Source organism: Aquila chrysaetos, chromosome 9, assembly GCF_900496995.4.
Source record: "Aquila chrysaetos chrysaetos chromosome 9, bAquChr1.4, whole genome shotgun sequence".
NCBI classification, from domain to species: Eukaryota; Metazoa; Chordata; class Aves; order Accipitriformes; family Accipitridae; genus Aquila; species Aquila chrysaetos.
This window is the reverse complement of record NC_044012.1, coordinates 38,261,961-38,276,414: the sequence shown is the minus strand read 5'-3', so window position 1 is coordinate 38,276,414 and position 14,454 is coordinate 38,261,961. Positions and strand designations below refer to the sequence as shown.

The 14,454-nt window shown below is 39.7% G+C and overlaps 1 protein-coding gene across 4 annotated transcripts in view; it reads left to right on the top strand.

Annotated features, from left to right (window-relative positions):
• Window positions 1-1,128: 1,128 nt before the first annotated feature.
• Window positions 1,129-14,454, top strand: part of LOC115345987 (septin-2) — a 40,516-nt gene continuing 27,190 nt past the window's right edge. Inside the window, exons 1-5 of one of the 4 annotated variants that reach the window (XM_030025576.2) lie at window positions 1,129-1,191; window positions 6,853-6,905; window positions 8,048-8,147; window positions 9,690-9,776; window positions 10,400-10,523. In XM_030025576.2, coding sequence (XP_029881436.1) covers window positions 6,879-6,905; window positions 8,048-8,147; window positions 9,690-9,776; window positions 10,400-10,523 — 338 coding nt within the window. In that variant the 5' untranslated portion in view covers window positions 1,129-1,191; window positions 6,853-6,878. Of the gene's footprint in view, window positions 1,304-5,563; window positions 5,833-6,852; window positions 6,906-8,047; window positions 8,148-9,689; window positions 9,777-10,399; window positions 10,524-14,454 lie in introns of those variants that run through there. The other 3 variants (XM_030025575.2, XM_030025579.2, XM_030025578.2) reach the window with 3 other exon arrangements.

The following is a 14,454-nucleotide window of genomic DNA, read 5'->3' as shown; positions in this document are numbered from 1 at the left end:
GAAAATCCCACTCACCGCTTCAGTGATGAATCCTTCCAAGGCAGAAAGGCTCTCACTTAACCAGGGGGAATGCTGTCATGAAAGAGAAGATAGCAATAGTGTAGGTAAAATGAGTACATTGGGTTTTTTGCACTTTGGGAGAGAAATTTGCTTCATGTGTGGACAAGCAGCTGAAAACCAAACGGGCTTATATTATATACTGCATTACAGTCAAACAGCACAAAGTTTAAACTAGATTTCCCCCTGGCTATCACACCTACTGTACCAAAATATTTTCCACTGTGAGGGGTATTGCTAAAACCTGCTGCAGGTGGAGGCAATCTCAAAGGTCAACGGTATTTTGGTAGGAAATAGGAATCCATTTGAGAAGGGGGTATTTGAAGCAGAATGGGCTCAAACTGTGTTCATTCTTCAAGGTTAACTCATGTGCGTAGCTCCAGACGGAGACTGTTTGTACAAGAAGGATGCCCAAGTGTACTGCTGGCAGGATGTGAAGTCGGGGTACAGATACAGACTTGTATCGTTTCAAAGTCGCTACCGTGGTACCACTGGCTACCATGTCGCGTGGTCGGGGTGCAGCGACCTCCGTGAGGGGTGGCTCTGTCAGACGAGCCTTTCTCCCATGTCTTCTGTTTTGGGAAGTCAGCAGGATCAGGAGATGCTCCGTATTTTGGAGTAGGGCCCTCAGGGCCAAAGCCGGCGGAGACCAGCTCCGGGTGCTGGCTGCAGAACCCCCGGGGACATCCGCAGGCCGCAGCGGGCTGGCACCGCTCCCCCCCCCCGGGGGAACGAGGGGCCAGCCGGTGGGAAGCGTTTTAGGAAACGGCGGAGCGGCTGCTTGGGTCCCGGCATCCCCGGGGAGGGGAGGCCGTTAGTAACCGGTGACGGGAAGGCCCGGGAGGAAACCACCCGCCGCTGAGCCGCTCCCCCTCCCGACGGCCCAGGGCCGGACCCACGCCTGCGGCCACGGCTCCCACACCGCGTCCCGCCATCCCCACCGGGACGGCGGCCCCTCCGGGGGTTGGGGGGAGGTCGCCATGGCGACGCCCCGCCCGCGCCATCTCCCTCCCCGCCGCCACTCAGGCAAGCGGGTGGGGCGGGGGAGACGCTCTATCCCTCCTCTCGCTCGTCCAAGAGCCGCGCCTCGTTGCTATCCTGGGAAGCGGCTTAGACCATAGAGTCGTGCGGAAGGTAGGTAGGCGCTCGGCCGCGGTGGCGTGTGGGATGCGGGAGGGCTCCGCGGGGGGAGGTGGCGGATCGCGGCCTGGCAGCCGGGCACCGGCGGAAGCGGCCGCAGGCTCAGGTAAGCGCCGGGGGGGGCCGGGCCGCGACCTCCGCCCGGCGCCTCCGCCCGGCCAGTGTCCGCGCCCCGCGGCCGGGCCCGGCCTGGCCCTGCCCGGCCCGCAGCTGCCAGCGGGGCAGCGGTACGGGCTCGGTCCCGGCCCCGGCCCGGTCCCCGGAACTCGCCCGCGGCGGGGTGTGCTCCGTGCGTGGGCCCAGCGGCCTGGCTCCGGCCTCCCTCCGCTGCCCGGGGCGAGGTTTTTGAAGCTGAAGTATGAGGAGGGGAGAAGCGTATGGGGGCAGACCCCGTGACACCCCGCAGTGGGGTCGCGGGCCGTTCTACCCGCACGTTTATTTGCGTGTAACGCAAGGCACGCGTGACTTTTGAGATGTGGACAAAGCCTCCGTGCTGCTGGGGTCTGCCCGGCATAATGTAGCCGGAGATGGGGGGCGCGGGTGGAAGAGGAAGTTCTGTCTCCATGGGGCATTCCTCAGATGTTTTTGAAATTGTAACACCAAGCCTGGCCAGCTGCTGGGAACCAGGGATGCTGCAGGAGAAACGCAGAGCCCCCTGCTACACAGAACGACATATACCTGATTTGGCAACAGACCGAGCAAGTGCTCTTTTTTTTTTTTTTTTTTTTTTTATTTTTTTAGGTCTTAAATTAGTGTTCACACGCAGGTTAGAGACTCTGTGGTGTCATGAGACTTAAGCCTGATTTGGAAGTGATTTAAAGTACTAACTTATCACTGTTTGCTGTGCATTGGCAGTATGTACACAATTATAGTTAAGCTTTGTGGGTGTGAGGCAGAGCTGCCTATTTCCTGATGAGTTATCATGGCTAATATGTTTAGCTTTTTACTTAAAAAAAAAAAAAAAAAAAAAGCCCCTGCTTTTCACGTTTACAGGTCTGTTTTACAGTATTTTTCTCTGACACAGTAACTCTGGGAAAATACCATCAAAAGCTGCTTGCACAGGAAGCACATAATCACTAAAACTGATCATTAATGTGAATGGTATTGTTGCCTCCTTTGTGCATTTATGTGACTGTAGTCATTGAAATAACAGTAAGAAAGGAAGTTGTCTAGAGTAATATGTTAACATTGAAATGGAACTTTAAATAAAATATTTAGGATTAGAGGTCTAGATTCATGTATTGTTTTTTCTAGACCTTTTCCTTTTAAGAACAGTTTTCATACATGGTTTTTCGGTCTTACTTGCTTAGTGCTTGCCTCCCTTTGCTGTGCATATGTGTGCTGTTAAGTCACAGAAATGTTACAAGTTTTCATGAACAGCAGTTTATTCCCAGTAGTAATCTATATGGTGTGTCATTGGTTCAAATGCATTATCAAAATGAAGTCATGGCATACACTTAGCTTGGTCTACCTGCAAGCGCCATAGCTGGATTGTTGTATTTGCTGTTAAATTCTGTATTTGGTGGAAGTGATATAGTCATTTTCCTGAATAAGAGTAATGGAGAAATGTATTCAATTGTTAATGTGTAAAAGATGATTCCTTCAATTGGTAACATCTGTTTCTAATGAGGAAAATGGAATCATCTGGGATTGTTGATGTAGAGGGAGTGACGCTTCTCCCTGGGACCCTCTGAGAGGGGGTTTCCAACTGCAGAGGTGAGGATGTGCTACAAACAAAGCATGACACAGAGAACAGGCTCTGCTGGACCTGCTGTTGTTTGACAGAATTGGGTGATTCATACAACTATGATAGTGTAAGCTTCCAAAAATAAAAGTTAACTGCTTTGTATTTGAATATGCTTATATCCAGTTTGGAATACAATGAGGAAATTTTTAATTTTCACATAACTTCCTTGTTTCTCTGTATGCAAGACACTTGGAGAAGTTACATTTTTTAAAAAATTATGTGCCTCAGTACTTGTCTTTGACATTTCTTTGTAGGTTTTTGTAGCTCTTTTTGTGAGAAACCACAAATTTTACTGGTATTTCACTGACATATTCTTGGTGTTTCTTGTCTGCTTTAAGTCTGAAAATGTGGCTTCAGAGTGCTAATGTTGTTGAGACCATTTCTAGCACTTGGAAACCTACTTAAGTCTTTACTGCTTTCTGTGGTTCCCTATTAGGTTATTAAATACTTTTAAAAAAGTATCAGAGTTATATAATCTCAGATGGAAAGAAAGAGACCTCATTTGATAAATCAAGAGGGCTATTCTGCTTGTAGAGGTGGTTGTTAAGGTCACTTTAAAGCGATTATTTTAAAATGTTGTTTAATATCCTTATATGGAAACACTCTGTACGTTTTTCATAGCGTTTTCTTTGTGCTAGTTCCTATTAAGAAGCTCCCAGTCTGCCTGTTCCTAACAGTTTACTTCTTGCATCCTGACAGGAACAAAGGAAATGACCCATTTTCCTTCCCCTCTCTTTCTTCTCTCTCACTGGAATACTGTTCTTACCAGAAGACGGTAGGATGGCACGTTCCAGGCCTCTGTATTTGTAGTGGAGGCAACTGTAACTGAATTTAGTGGTAATCTGCTCCCTTTGATTGCTGGACAGCACATTGTTTAAGATAGGAATTTGTTGGGATCCAAAATGAAACTTTGTTACATTATCCACTGTTCAAAAACAGACTTGAACACCCCTATACTGTAGCATAGTGTCCCTTTTTTTCTGCTAGACCTGCTAAATCGAGCCAACAATTGTTTACAAATAAAATTTTGCTGCTTTTTGCAAGTTAATGCAATTATATCCTGTCTATTCCTTTCTCTTTGAAATATTTTGCATATGCTGCTTTGCTTATCTCATAACGATTCAGATAGTCCTTTGAAAATCTAAAGAAAACAGAACAGCTATGGCTTGCTCCGTTTTGCCTTAGTTGTTATTTTTAAAAAATTTTATTATGGAAAATTGATGAAAAATGAAATGTTACAAATTCCAGATGTGGGACTATCCAGAGTGTTGTCAGACACTGAACTTCACATTGTTTTAATGTTTGAATCAGTTCTATGCAGTCGGACATCAGGATTTCAGCAGTCCTTGATGCATAGTGTAGTCTGGTCCCTTGACAAGTGATAACTTATCAGCAATGTTGTAAGTGCTGCAGTTATTTGATGCTGTAAGAAGGTGTAACATACGCTATTTTGCTAATTCTAAGGTTTTGATTTGTAATGATATGGTAAAGCTTCAGGAAGATGGCTCATGGTCATTGGGGGAAAGTTGGTGGTTGAATAATTTTCTAGGAAGCCTCACGAGGGCAGTATTATGAATTGCAAAATGTGTTGAGGCTGAATAACTGAGGCTTCATTTGAACCTCAGTGCCTTATTTAGGTGTTGTGGAACAGCAGTTTTATTTTTTTGTTTGGTTGGGTTTTTTTTTGTTCAGCGAACTTTTCGTTAGAATATTTCTATTCTAAGAAAATACAGTGGGGAATAACTAACTGGATGCTTGTACACAGACGTTTAAGCATGTGCTGCAGTCATGATGTGATCAGAGCAGCTGTCCTGCAGCTTTGGCTACAGCAGCTTTTTGGTCAGAGTAAGACACAAGGTGAATGTGGTTTGCCCAGTTGGAAACAGGCTTTGTCAGTTATATTCATGGAATGATTTATTATAAATTTAGCTTTTTATGAGATGACAGACTAATTTTGAAGCCAGATGTGTCATAATCAGTTGACAACAATTTTGACTCTTCTGCTTTTTAATCAGTAGTTTGGGTAATGCTACAATGGATGTGACTATACTGTCAGTTTAAAGCAGAAGTAATTGGAGAATTTGCCATACATATTTAAATCTGAATTGTTCTCCCTTCTCACCTTTAACTATGGGCAGCTGCTCTGGGTGGCTTCTCATCTGGCATTACTGTGAGAAATGGGCCAGAAGGTCTATCTACGTTAGCACTCAGTGACTATTTATGAACTTTTCTAAACTCTTGAATTATGTTACTGATTTTATAGACAAGGTGACAACAGAGGTTTCCAAATGTAGAAACAAGATCTGGACAGAGCAATGAGTTACATCTGTCAATGAGGCTGTGGCTGTCTTTAAGGATCTGTAACGCTGGTTGGCTGGAAGCTGGAATGAACCCTTGCATATTGGTCAAAGACAAATAAGTCCTGTTTTTTTCAAAACCATTCTTAAGGGATGTTTCCCAGGCTGTTTTAAGGAATACCCAATTAGAGGCTGTCAGAAGATGATTAGGATCAGGACCTCCCTATTTTCCAGGCAATGGCTGTATTAGGCTTTCATTAGCAAGCAAATGAACTGGGTATGGGGGAAAAGTAGTTGGAGGAGAAAAAAAACCAAAACCTTTCCTTGTTCACAGGGTGGCTGGTGTCTGCACAGCTGCCAGGATTTGAAATGCCTGCTTCAGGGCAAATGAAACGCCATGTGAGCTGAAGACGTGTTTTCTTTAAAACTCCAAGTTGCAATTATGCTAACTTCGACTTTTCCTTTAGTCCAAAGCTTCGTATATTTCTGCTGGGATTTGACTGTCAAACTGCTGGTGTCAGAAACTGGACTGTATCCTGCTAGAACGACTCCTGCTACCCAACAGGAAAGCATTTCTGTCTGAACACACAGGTGCCTGCATAGGTCACTTCCCTGCTTTCCCAGGCCAAGAGCTGCGTTGTCAACAAACTAAGCTGTGAAGTGCTCCTGCCACTTCTGTGTTTCCTGGCAGCTCTGCGGCTGTTCTAAATAAAAGGGCCTCGCTGTTGCTGTGATAACTAATCTATAGCACAACTAACAACCTTGAGTAAAAAGATAAGGGCTTGCCAAAACGCAGCTGTTCTAGGTGTCTGAAACTAAAGAACAAATCTTTTTGATAGGCCTTCAGATCAGGGTGAATTTTCATGTCCAGCATGGGTTAGCCAAGGGCCAAGGTTCTGCGATGTTTGGTGTAGTGTTCACATTCAGCGATAGTGCTTTGAAGTGACTGAAAATAATGTTATAACCTTTACCTGGAGATCCTATAGCTGTCCTGTTCTCAGCAGAATTTTTGTATGTGATCATAATTGTCAAATATAATTTTTTGGACAACAGTTAGATTACATTCACCTATTTGTAAACCGTCTTTAAGAAACATCTAATTCATAAGTGGAAAGGGTAAAAATGGAAGGAAAAAGGACCTCCTTATCTATTCTGTGTAGGGGATTTGGAACCGAGAATATGAATTTCAGGTTTTGTTAGCTAATTACAGAATCAGAGAACTTAAAAGAAAAATTACGTCAGGAGTACCATGCATACCTAGTATTAGCTTTCAGTTGGTACTTTTCCTTCTTTAAAGACAGGATAGATGAAAGGTGTTTAAAGATACTGAATTTCAGTATTTTGAGTTTTAAAGGAATCTTCTGTTTTAAAACTTTTAAGTATTTAAATGAGGTATGCTGGTGTGATAATTCTGTGTAATTTCTTTCCTGTGAATAACTTCACAGAAGCAGCCATTTTGATTATGGCTTGTTTATTCTGGTAATCTTTGAGTATGTGACATTTCATTCTACTAGAATAAAATGTGATTATTATACACAATTGACCAGTCTGAAATTAAAATGAATGTAATCTTCAAGTCGGCTAACATGCACTATGGATTTTGTTTTCCAGTGTCTGAAACTTGAAGTGACGAAAACATGTCTCAGTCAGGTGAAAAAGTAAAGGTAAAGAGATGGCTGCATAGCCAAAAGTTTGTTTAGAACCTATTCATCTTCTTAAAATACTTGTGGTTTTACTGACGTGGTAAAATAGTGAATAAATGATACCTTATTGCTTTAGATGTGTTTTTTAAAAGGAGCTGTTCAGTAGAAACAGAGCTTGCATGTGATTTTAGTAATAGGCTTTCGGATGTTTGCCAGCCATTCGGTGTTTGCTTACACATTTAGAATGGTGCCTTCACCTAAGGAAATTTCATTTGACAAACCTTCATTTCTAATGTTTTTGCCCATCTGGGTGAGTTTTAAAGGGATTGTTAGCAAATAACTAATTGCCTTTTAAGTGATTTCCCTTGTATCCCCCCCTGCCCCACTGGAAGTATGGTATTGTATAATAACTGTTCTCATCACAAACTCATCTGTGCAGCAAACATTTGGTTCCAGCTAGCTCATAGGTCCCTAAATCAAGTGGCTGCAGCTCTTGTTTAGGCTCCTATTAGGTTTTCAGTCAATTGATAACAGATGTTGAAGCAGACTGCCCTTTTTATAGCCCAAATCTCTTTGATAAGTTTTTCAGGCACATTTCTTTTTCCTGCTTTTGTGTTAGAACTTAGACATTGTGAAGATAGGTGAACAGTTTAATGAGTAGATGATAGATCTCTACGTGATTGTATCTTGGTAATCTCTGCATTACTATACAATGTTCTTGTTTTTCTGCATGTGAGTGTATGCATTATTGATTTTTATAGAAGCAGATACCAAATTTGAACAGATATTTTTGACCCCTAGCTTAAAATCTTAGGTGTTTTTAGCTATGTTTACAGTTTAAGGTTAATAATAGTGTGTTCTTGCAAGCTTGCAGTTTTTGTGGGTTTTTTTGTTTGGTTTTTTTTTTTTTTTAATCCATGGGGAGACTTTTGTTTATGTGTAGCTCAAGGTACTTAGCAGATTTCTATTGATATCAGACTGCTTGGTAAATGGACCTGTTTCAAGGTCTGCCTTGCTATAGCAGCAAAAAATTGATTCATTCTCTATTTTTCCATGTGCTTTATATACCTCTGCACTTTATTGTATGGAATCAACTGAACTCTGTTTCAACTTTTTAGGGGGGAGGGGATCTCATTTATACTCAACTTTTGTTTTCTTGTCAGTTTTCTGACTCGGCAGGCTATGTGGGATTTGCTAATCTGCCCAACCAGGTTCACAGGAAATCTGTGAAGAAGGGCTTTGAATTCACACTGATGGTAGTTGGTAAGTGACTTGTTTAAGTATTTTTGACTGTTAAACAACAACAACAACAATTTCTTTCACATAGACATATATGTCTTCCTACTTAGCAATTGCCTGTTACACAGAAGAAAAAGCTTTGAACCTCTATACACTCTCTAATTAAATATCTTACTATTTTGTCATGTTTGGTAGGAGGGAGTATTTGTAGTGATTAAAGATGATGATTTTGAGCCAACAGGACATTCTTGTATTCCTGACTCATTGTCAGATGGTAGGGATAGTTGCTTAATCTTTCTTTGACTCCCATTTCCACAACTGAAGGCATGAATGCACATGGTGAATATCTTGCTGTTGAAATGGTGATGCTATTCTTCTGTTTTCTGCTGTTCTATACTGACTCACTCTGGTATTATAACTAAACTTTTAATTTGCCTGTTCTGTGAATGAGCACCTGTAGGAGTTTTTGATGGGAAGGCCTTTAGGCACAAAGCTGTTGTAAGTGACATGTTGAATTATACTTGCATTGAATCAGTTTAATGTTATACAAGTGCAAGCAGAGTCCACAGTACTATCACCTTTTTGTAGTAGTTAACCTTGGTATTGCATGTTATTGAAAAATGAAAATAAGAAGAGATGCATAACGCTTCCTTCTTATTCTCTGTGCTCTGTAGTACCGTTTGGGATTATTTGGTGACAGAGCATTCAGCAATGTCTGTAAAATAAATAGGTAATTTGTGATAAGTGTAGAGTTTTTTATTTGATGTAGTTTGTGACGATAAATACAGATACCTTCCCCATCTCTAAGATTAGGTTAGTAGCATCTAAAATAACATGGCCAGTTGTTCTAAATGCTGACTCCTTTGATTCGTTGGGTTAGGAAAAAAGTGACTTTTTGAAATTCGGATTTAGTAATTGCATTTATAGTTTTAACTTTATTATTTTGATGTAGGACAAAATTCATATGATCTGAAGTTCTAGAACTATGCAACTTCTTAGGTGAATTTTGAATAATTTTCTCATGATTTTCTGTTTCATGTTTCATAGGACATATGTATCCTAACTATAAGGGTGCGCAAAGCTCAACTGTTTGGGATTACTTTATTCATTCTTCCTCCTAACAGTGTTCCATGTTCAATTTCTAGCTTAGGAAAACCTTAAAGCTGTCAGAAATTTTCAACAGGAGAGTTACAGCTCCTGATGTTGTAAGTTTAAATGAAAAAAAAAAAAAAAAAAAAAAAAAAAGCTTTTATTTCCCTGAAGTAACCTAACTATCTCTAGATCTATAGTCAGTGCTGTATGACCTTTCAGCTTTTATTATGAAATCTGTTACAGTAAACTTAGAATTTTCATGTAACATTTATAAAAACACTAGAGGCTTGTTTTTCCTGTGTTTTTAAAGCGCTTAGCTGAACCTTTGATGTTTTTATCTCAAAAAGTAAGGTGTGATCCTGATGAACAAATTATTTTTCCTCCATAATGTGGGCTTGGGGAAAGAGGAGGTGTTTTAAAAAGCCTGGAGTAAAAGTTGTACATACTTAATAACCTGAATTATTTTGTTTGTAGGTGAGTCTGGCTTGGGAAAATCCACTTTAATTAACAGTCTGTTCCTGACTGATCTTTATCCAGAACGTTATATTCCTGGAGCTGCAGGTAAATGTGGTTTTGCAGTTCCTCCAGCACATACCCTATGAAATTTCATGTTCTTTCAGTTAATGTTGCTTCATTCTGATGATAACTTCACACGAGACCCTTTCTTCATGCTGACTAGATGTATTTTAACCCTCCAAATTATATTTTTTGAGCTGTCTTTTTCTCATTTATATTTCCTTTCAGAAACTCAGCTTTTGTTCATCAATTGTTATTAAAAAAAAAACCAAACACCCCCCCCAAACCTTTTAGGTGTCAATATACCTAAATGTGGGTTTGCTCTAATCCCCATTTCCTCTTATGTTTTTTTGCCTGTCATGCCTTAAATAGTGGTTAGAAGTGTAAAGACCTTTTGACAAAGAGTCTAGCATGCTTCTGAGTATTATAATTTTATTTTTGCATATTGTCATGAGTAAATCCCCTTTTAGTTCATTGCTGCTTGTTTATTTACAAAAATGTGGTGGTAAATTTTGACTAGCTAGCTTGGCTTTTTCTTTAAAGTATTTTATGTCATGTAGGTTACAATATACTTCAGCTTGCATTTTCTCTTCTGTTGCTCTCTCCTGCAGGGTTTTCTGCAGCAACTGATAGGCATAATAACAATCAAAATGTTTTTTTTATTTTAGAGAAAATAGAGAGAACAGTTCAAATCGAAGCTTCTACAGTAGAGATAGAGGAGCGAGGGGTGAAACTGCGTTTAACGGTAGTTGACACACCAGGATATGGAGATGCCATTAACAGCCAGGACTGGTATGTGTGTAAATACTGCTTTGCTTGATAGAGTTTGTATCTTACGCAAACACTACTGTAGTGTATCTGTGTCTCTGAATTTAAGTGATTCAGCTGGTGATCTTTAGATAACTTTGATGTACTAAAAGGAAGCAACAGGTTTTTTTATTCTTAACATTAATTGAACGTTATCTTGAATTCATGGTAGAGGGTCTTTTCTGAGTCCTTGCAGTTAAACACAATTTTTAAGTACTTCATCATTCTGGGTGCTCATCTTCATATCATCAGTGGCACAATCATTTAGTTTGTGTGAGTTTTCAAATCAAGTTTCTCTTATAATTTTTGTTGCCTAAAATACACATCTCTAGTAAAACTGTATTACTTTTGTACAACTTCCTGTTTCAATTTTCTAACCACCTTTTTATGTTTTCAAAAGGTTTGGCTAGTGTTCTCTAGGCTGTCTGTGATTCTCTCTCAAAATTAATGGCTTTTCCTCCAGTAAGGTTCTCTGTGACAACTGTAGTAAACTTTTTGTCTCCATAGCTGCTCTCATAGGGCAGAATTCTGGTGGAGGGAATTTTTTTGTTTGTCTTTTACTTTCTGTGTCTCTGCCCCATCCAGTTTCCATATTTTAAGACTGTACTTTTCATTCCCTGTCCTTTATATGTACTACTAGCAATTTGGATATAACTGCATTTTTTTTTTATGATCAGTTACTACTTAGCTCTCTCTGACCTAAATATCACTGATAATCTTTAATGGCTGAAATAATTGTCTGCAAATGTACTGGACAACAAACGTAATTGCTTTAGCATAAAGATCATGAGAAAGAAAATGGTAAAATAGCTATGAAGGAACTGGGCAGTTTGTAACAAAATTAGAATTAATAAGTTTGTTCATAAATGTGATTTCCAAATCATTGTCCTCATGCACTTTAACTGTGGAAAACTGATCTTGTGATAACCTTTTTCAAATAAAGATGAGATATATTAATGTGCTTACTAGGATGCCTGAATTATTCCAGTGCAACTAGAAGCTAAACTTTGAATTTCCATTTGGTTGTCTTTTAGAAGTGCTAATAATATTTATTTTGCTTAGCCATTGATTTTTATTGACACTTTTTTGTGGTGGTGGTAGCAGTCCTAAGGCAAACAAAGAGTCCCTGTGCAGAGAAAGGGAGCATAAAGCTAAAACTGGTTGATTTGAGTTCTTTACTGTAAGTTGAAGATCAGGAAGGAGGCAAACAGCTGATAAAATAAACATCTGTAATGCTAATAGAATGTTTTGTAATTTTTTCTTGACAGAATGCTGTGTTATCTGGCACATTCTGAAGAATATTATCAGATGTGGTTTTTCTTTTCTTTCTATGGTGTACCGTAGAAACAGCAAAAGTAAAGGCAGTGAAGTTACATAATATACGAAATGAGAGTTTGAAAGTGAAGCTGTAGTGGGATTTTTATTTTCGTCCCACTTTTCCTACTTTATTAAGTTAAAAATAATTGAACTTTTAGAATAACACTAAGGTATCTTTCTGGACTGCAGCATGGTCTTGCTTATTTTGTGCACTGTTGACTAGAGCTTCCTTCCGCTGGAGCTAAGAGCTCTGCAGCCCATGTATTGTGTTACGTAGAGCTCTTCCTGTTGATTGTGTTCTAATGCCCTTTGTTTATTCTGTTAAGATGTTTCTTAGAGACCTACGTGTTCAGATTTTTCCCCTTTCTTTTTAGAGGCTTGCTAAATAGAGTCATTCCATGATGATTCAGACAGTAGAACAATTTACTGGTTTATACTTCATTTTCTGTGACAAATATTAATCATCAAAATACAGTACGGGAACAAGTAGTACTTACATACTACAAAATAAAAAGATGCAGTTAATTTTAATTGTCTGTCTCTAGTCCCATTTTCTTATGTCACATAAAAGACTTTGAGCCATGAGGAGTGTCATTTTGACTAAGTCTGTTAGTCTTTACAGGATGTCATAGGGACTTCGATGGATAGACTCTTTGTTTAAAACTGTAGTCAAGACTAACCCACTTCAACTACCTTCCTTCCTTGTTAGTTCAGAGGAAGCAGCAAGTTCGTGTTCGTGAATTTATGTTTGTGTTCAGGAGCATTTACTGCAATTATGGTTAACAAGTAGATGGTGCTGCTCTCGATCCAAGTTTTATAAAGCGCTTTTTTTGGGGAAAGCTGCAATTTGTGCAGACTAACTGTTTTCCAGAGTGATGAATTTTACTAAGGTTAGTTTTGAACAGAGGTAAATCAAACTGACACGATGTCTCTAGGAAGCAGCAGTCACTGGTCCTGTTTCAAGTGTCTTCATCCTGAGCAGGCTTCCTAATGGCTTTTGATGTCTGTCTTTGCGTTGACGAAGGGGCTTAATTTTAGAGTTTGACTTTCAAGGATGGGAGCTGGGGGTCAATTTTATGTATTTTCTATCACAGAAGAAGTGCTAGTAAGTATTATGTGTTGTCAGGAGTTTGGCCAGTGGGTCTCCCAGCTTGGAAGAATAACAATGTTGGACTGGTAAATGAGTTATTAGAGAATGTGTTGTACTAAATCTATAAAGTTGATTATTTTTTGTTTTCCAATTGCTATTGTACTTAAAATAGCCTGTAAGAAGAGGTAGATGGTAACTGCAGTTAACCATAGCGATAATTGTTTAGAGTCTGTGTGAAGCTTTAGTGCTGGCTGGAGTTCTGTATTCTAGAATCAAACTACACCTAGGATTGCCCTTGGCATCAGCTTAGGCATGTGTTTGGAGAACAGCAAAATTCTTTGTGGTGGGAGGTTTGAAGCATAGAATGGCTCTTCCATGCATAAGGACATTGGGATCATGAGAAAAGCATGTCCTTAAAGTAACATCTTTCATCAGACAGAAGAGAAAGGGTCTAAGGAGTGGATGAAAAAAAAAAATTGCTTCATGCACAGATTTGGGATCAAATCTGGCATCAAAAGGATGGTTGACAAAAACAGTCTACAGATTAACTTGTTAGATGTTGCTGATCGTGTACCTCATTTCATCTTGGTTGCAGTGTCACAGGTCATTCTTTGATAACTACTTTCCGGCTGCTGCTAACTTTCTTTTTTTACTGGTTTATGTTAAGTTGTATTTTGTGGTTTTTGGCAGCTTGGTAATATCATTCATTTTCCCCCAATGGGCTTAAAGGCAACCGTTGTGTTGTTTGCTGTTACAATACAGGATGTGCTATCTCCAACGTAATGATAGCACAGTGGTATGAGCCAGGTGTTTCCCGGAAGTCAGGAGGTACAGGACACTAACGCCATATTTATAGGGAAAATTATAGCTGTTAGAGCTAGAAAACTGCACGTAAACTAATTACATTGCCAGGGAAGTGTGTGATAGTTGTTTTCCCATAGTTTGTGCTTGGTTTCTGTCCTAATATTTGTACGTCTTCAGTCTTGTTACCTTTCACCAGCTAAGAGGAGAGTATCTAAGATCAAGAGGAACATAAACCATGTTGTCCTTTTTCAACATATTTAGGTATTAAGATGCTTAAGGCCCTTAAAGACTTGAGCAGCACTAAGGTCAAAACTGAATAAATTCCATGTTTTGCTGTGTTGTCTTCTGTAGTATGGCTTATAACGGTGCAAATCTTGCAAAGGTATAAACGTGTGTATATATATTCTACTATGGATTTATTCTTCCTAGATTCAAAAGCTCACTCAACTTTGGAAAATCAAATTCGCTCCAGGTTCTCTTACATCATTCTGGTTACTTTCTTTCATGATCTTCATTACAGCCAGGCAGCCCAGGGTTGAATTTCACTGCCTGTCACAGTATTTGCCATCGGTCTATGTGTTTGTTTTCCAAATTACTAATTCTTTTTTTATGTTCTTTTTTCCGTTTCCTCCTTAAATTTCTCTAGTCAAGTTTGCACTTTCTCAACAACAGAAATACTATTTTTCAAGTTAAGCTTTCTGTTCA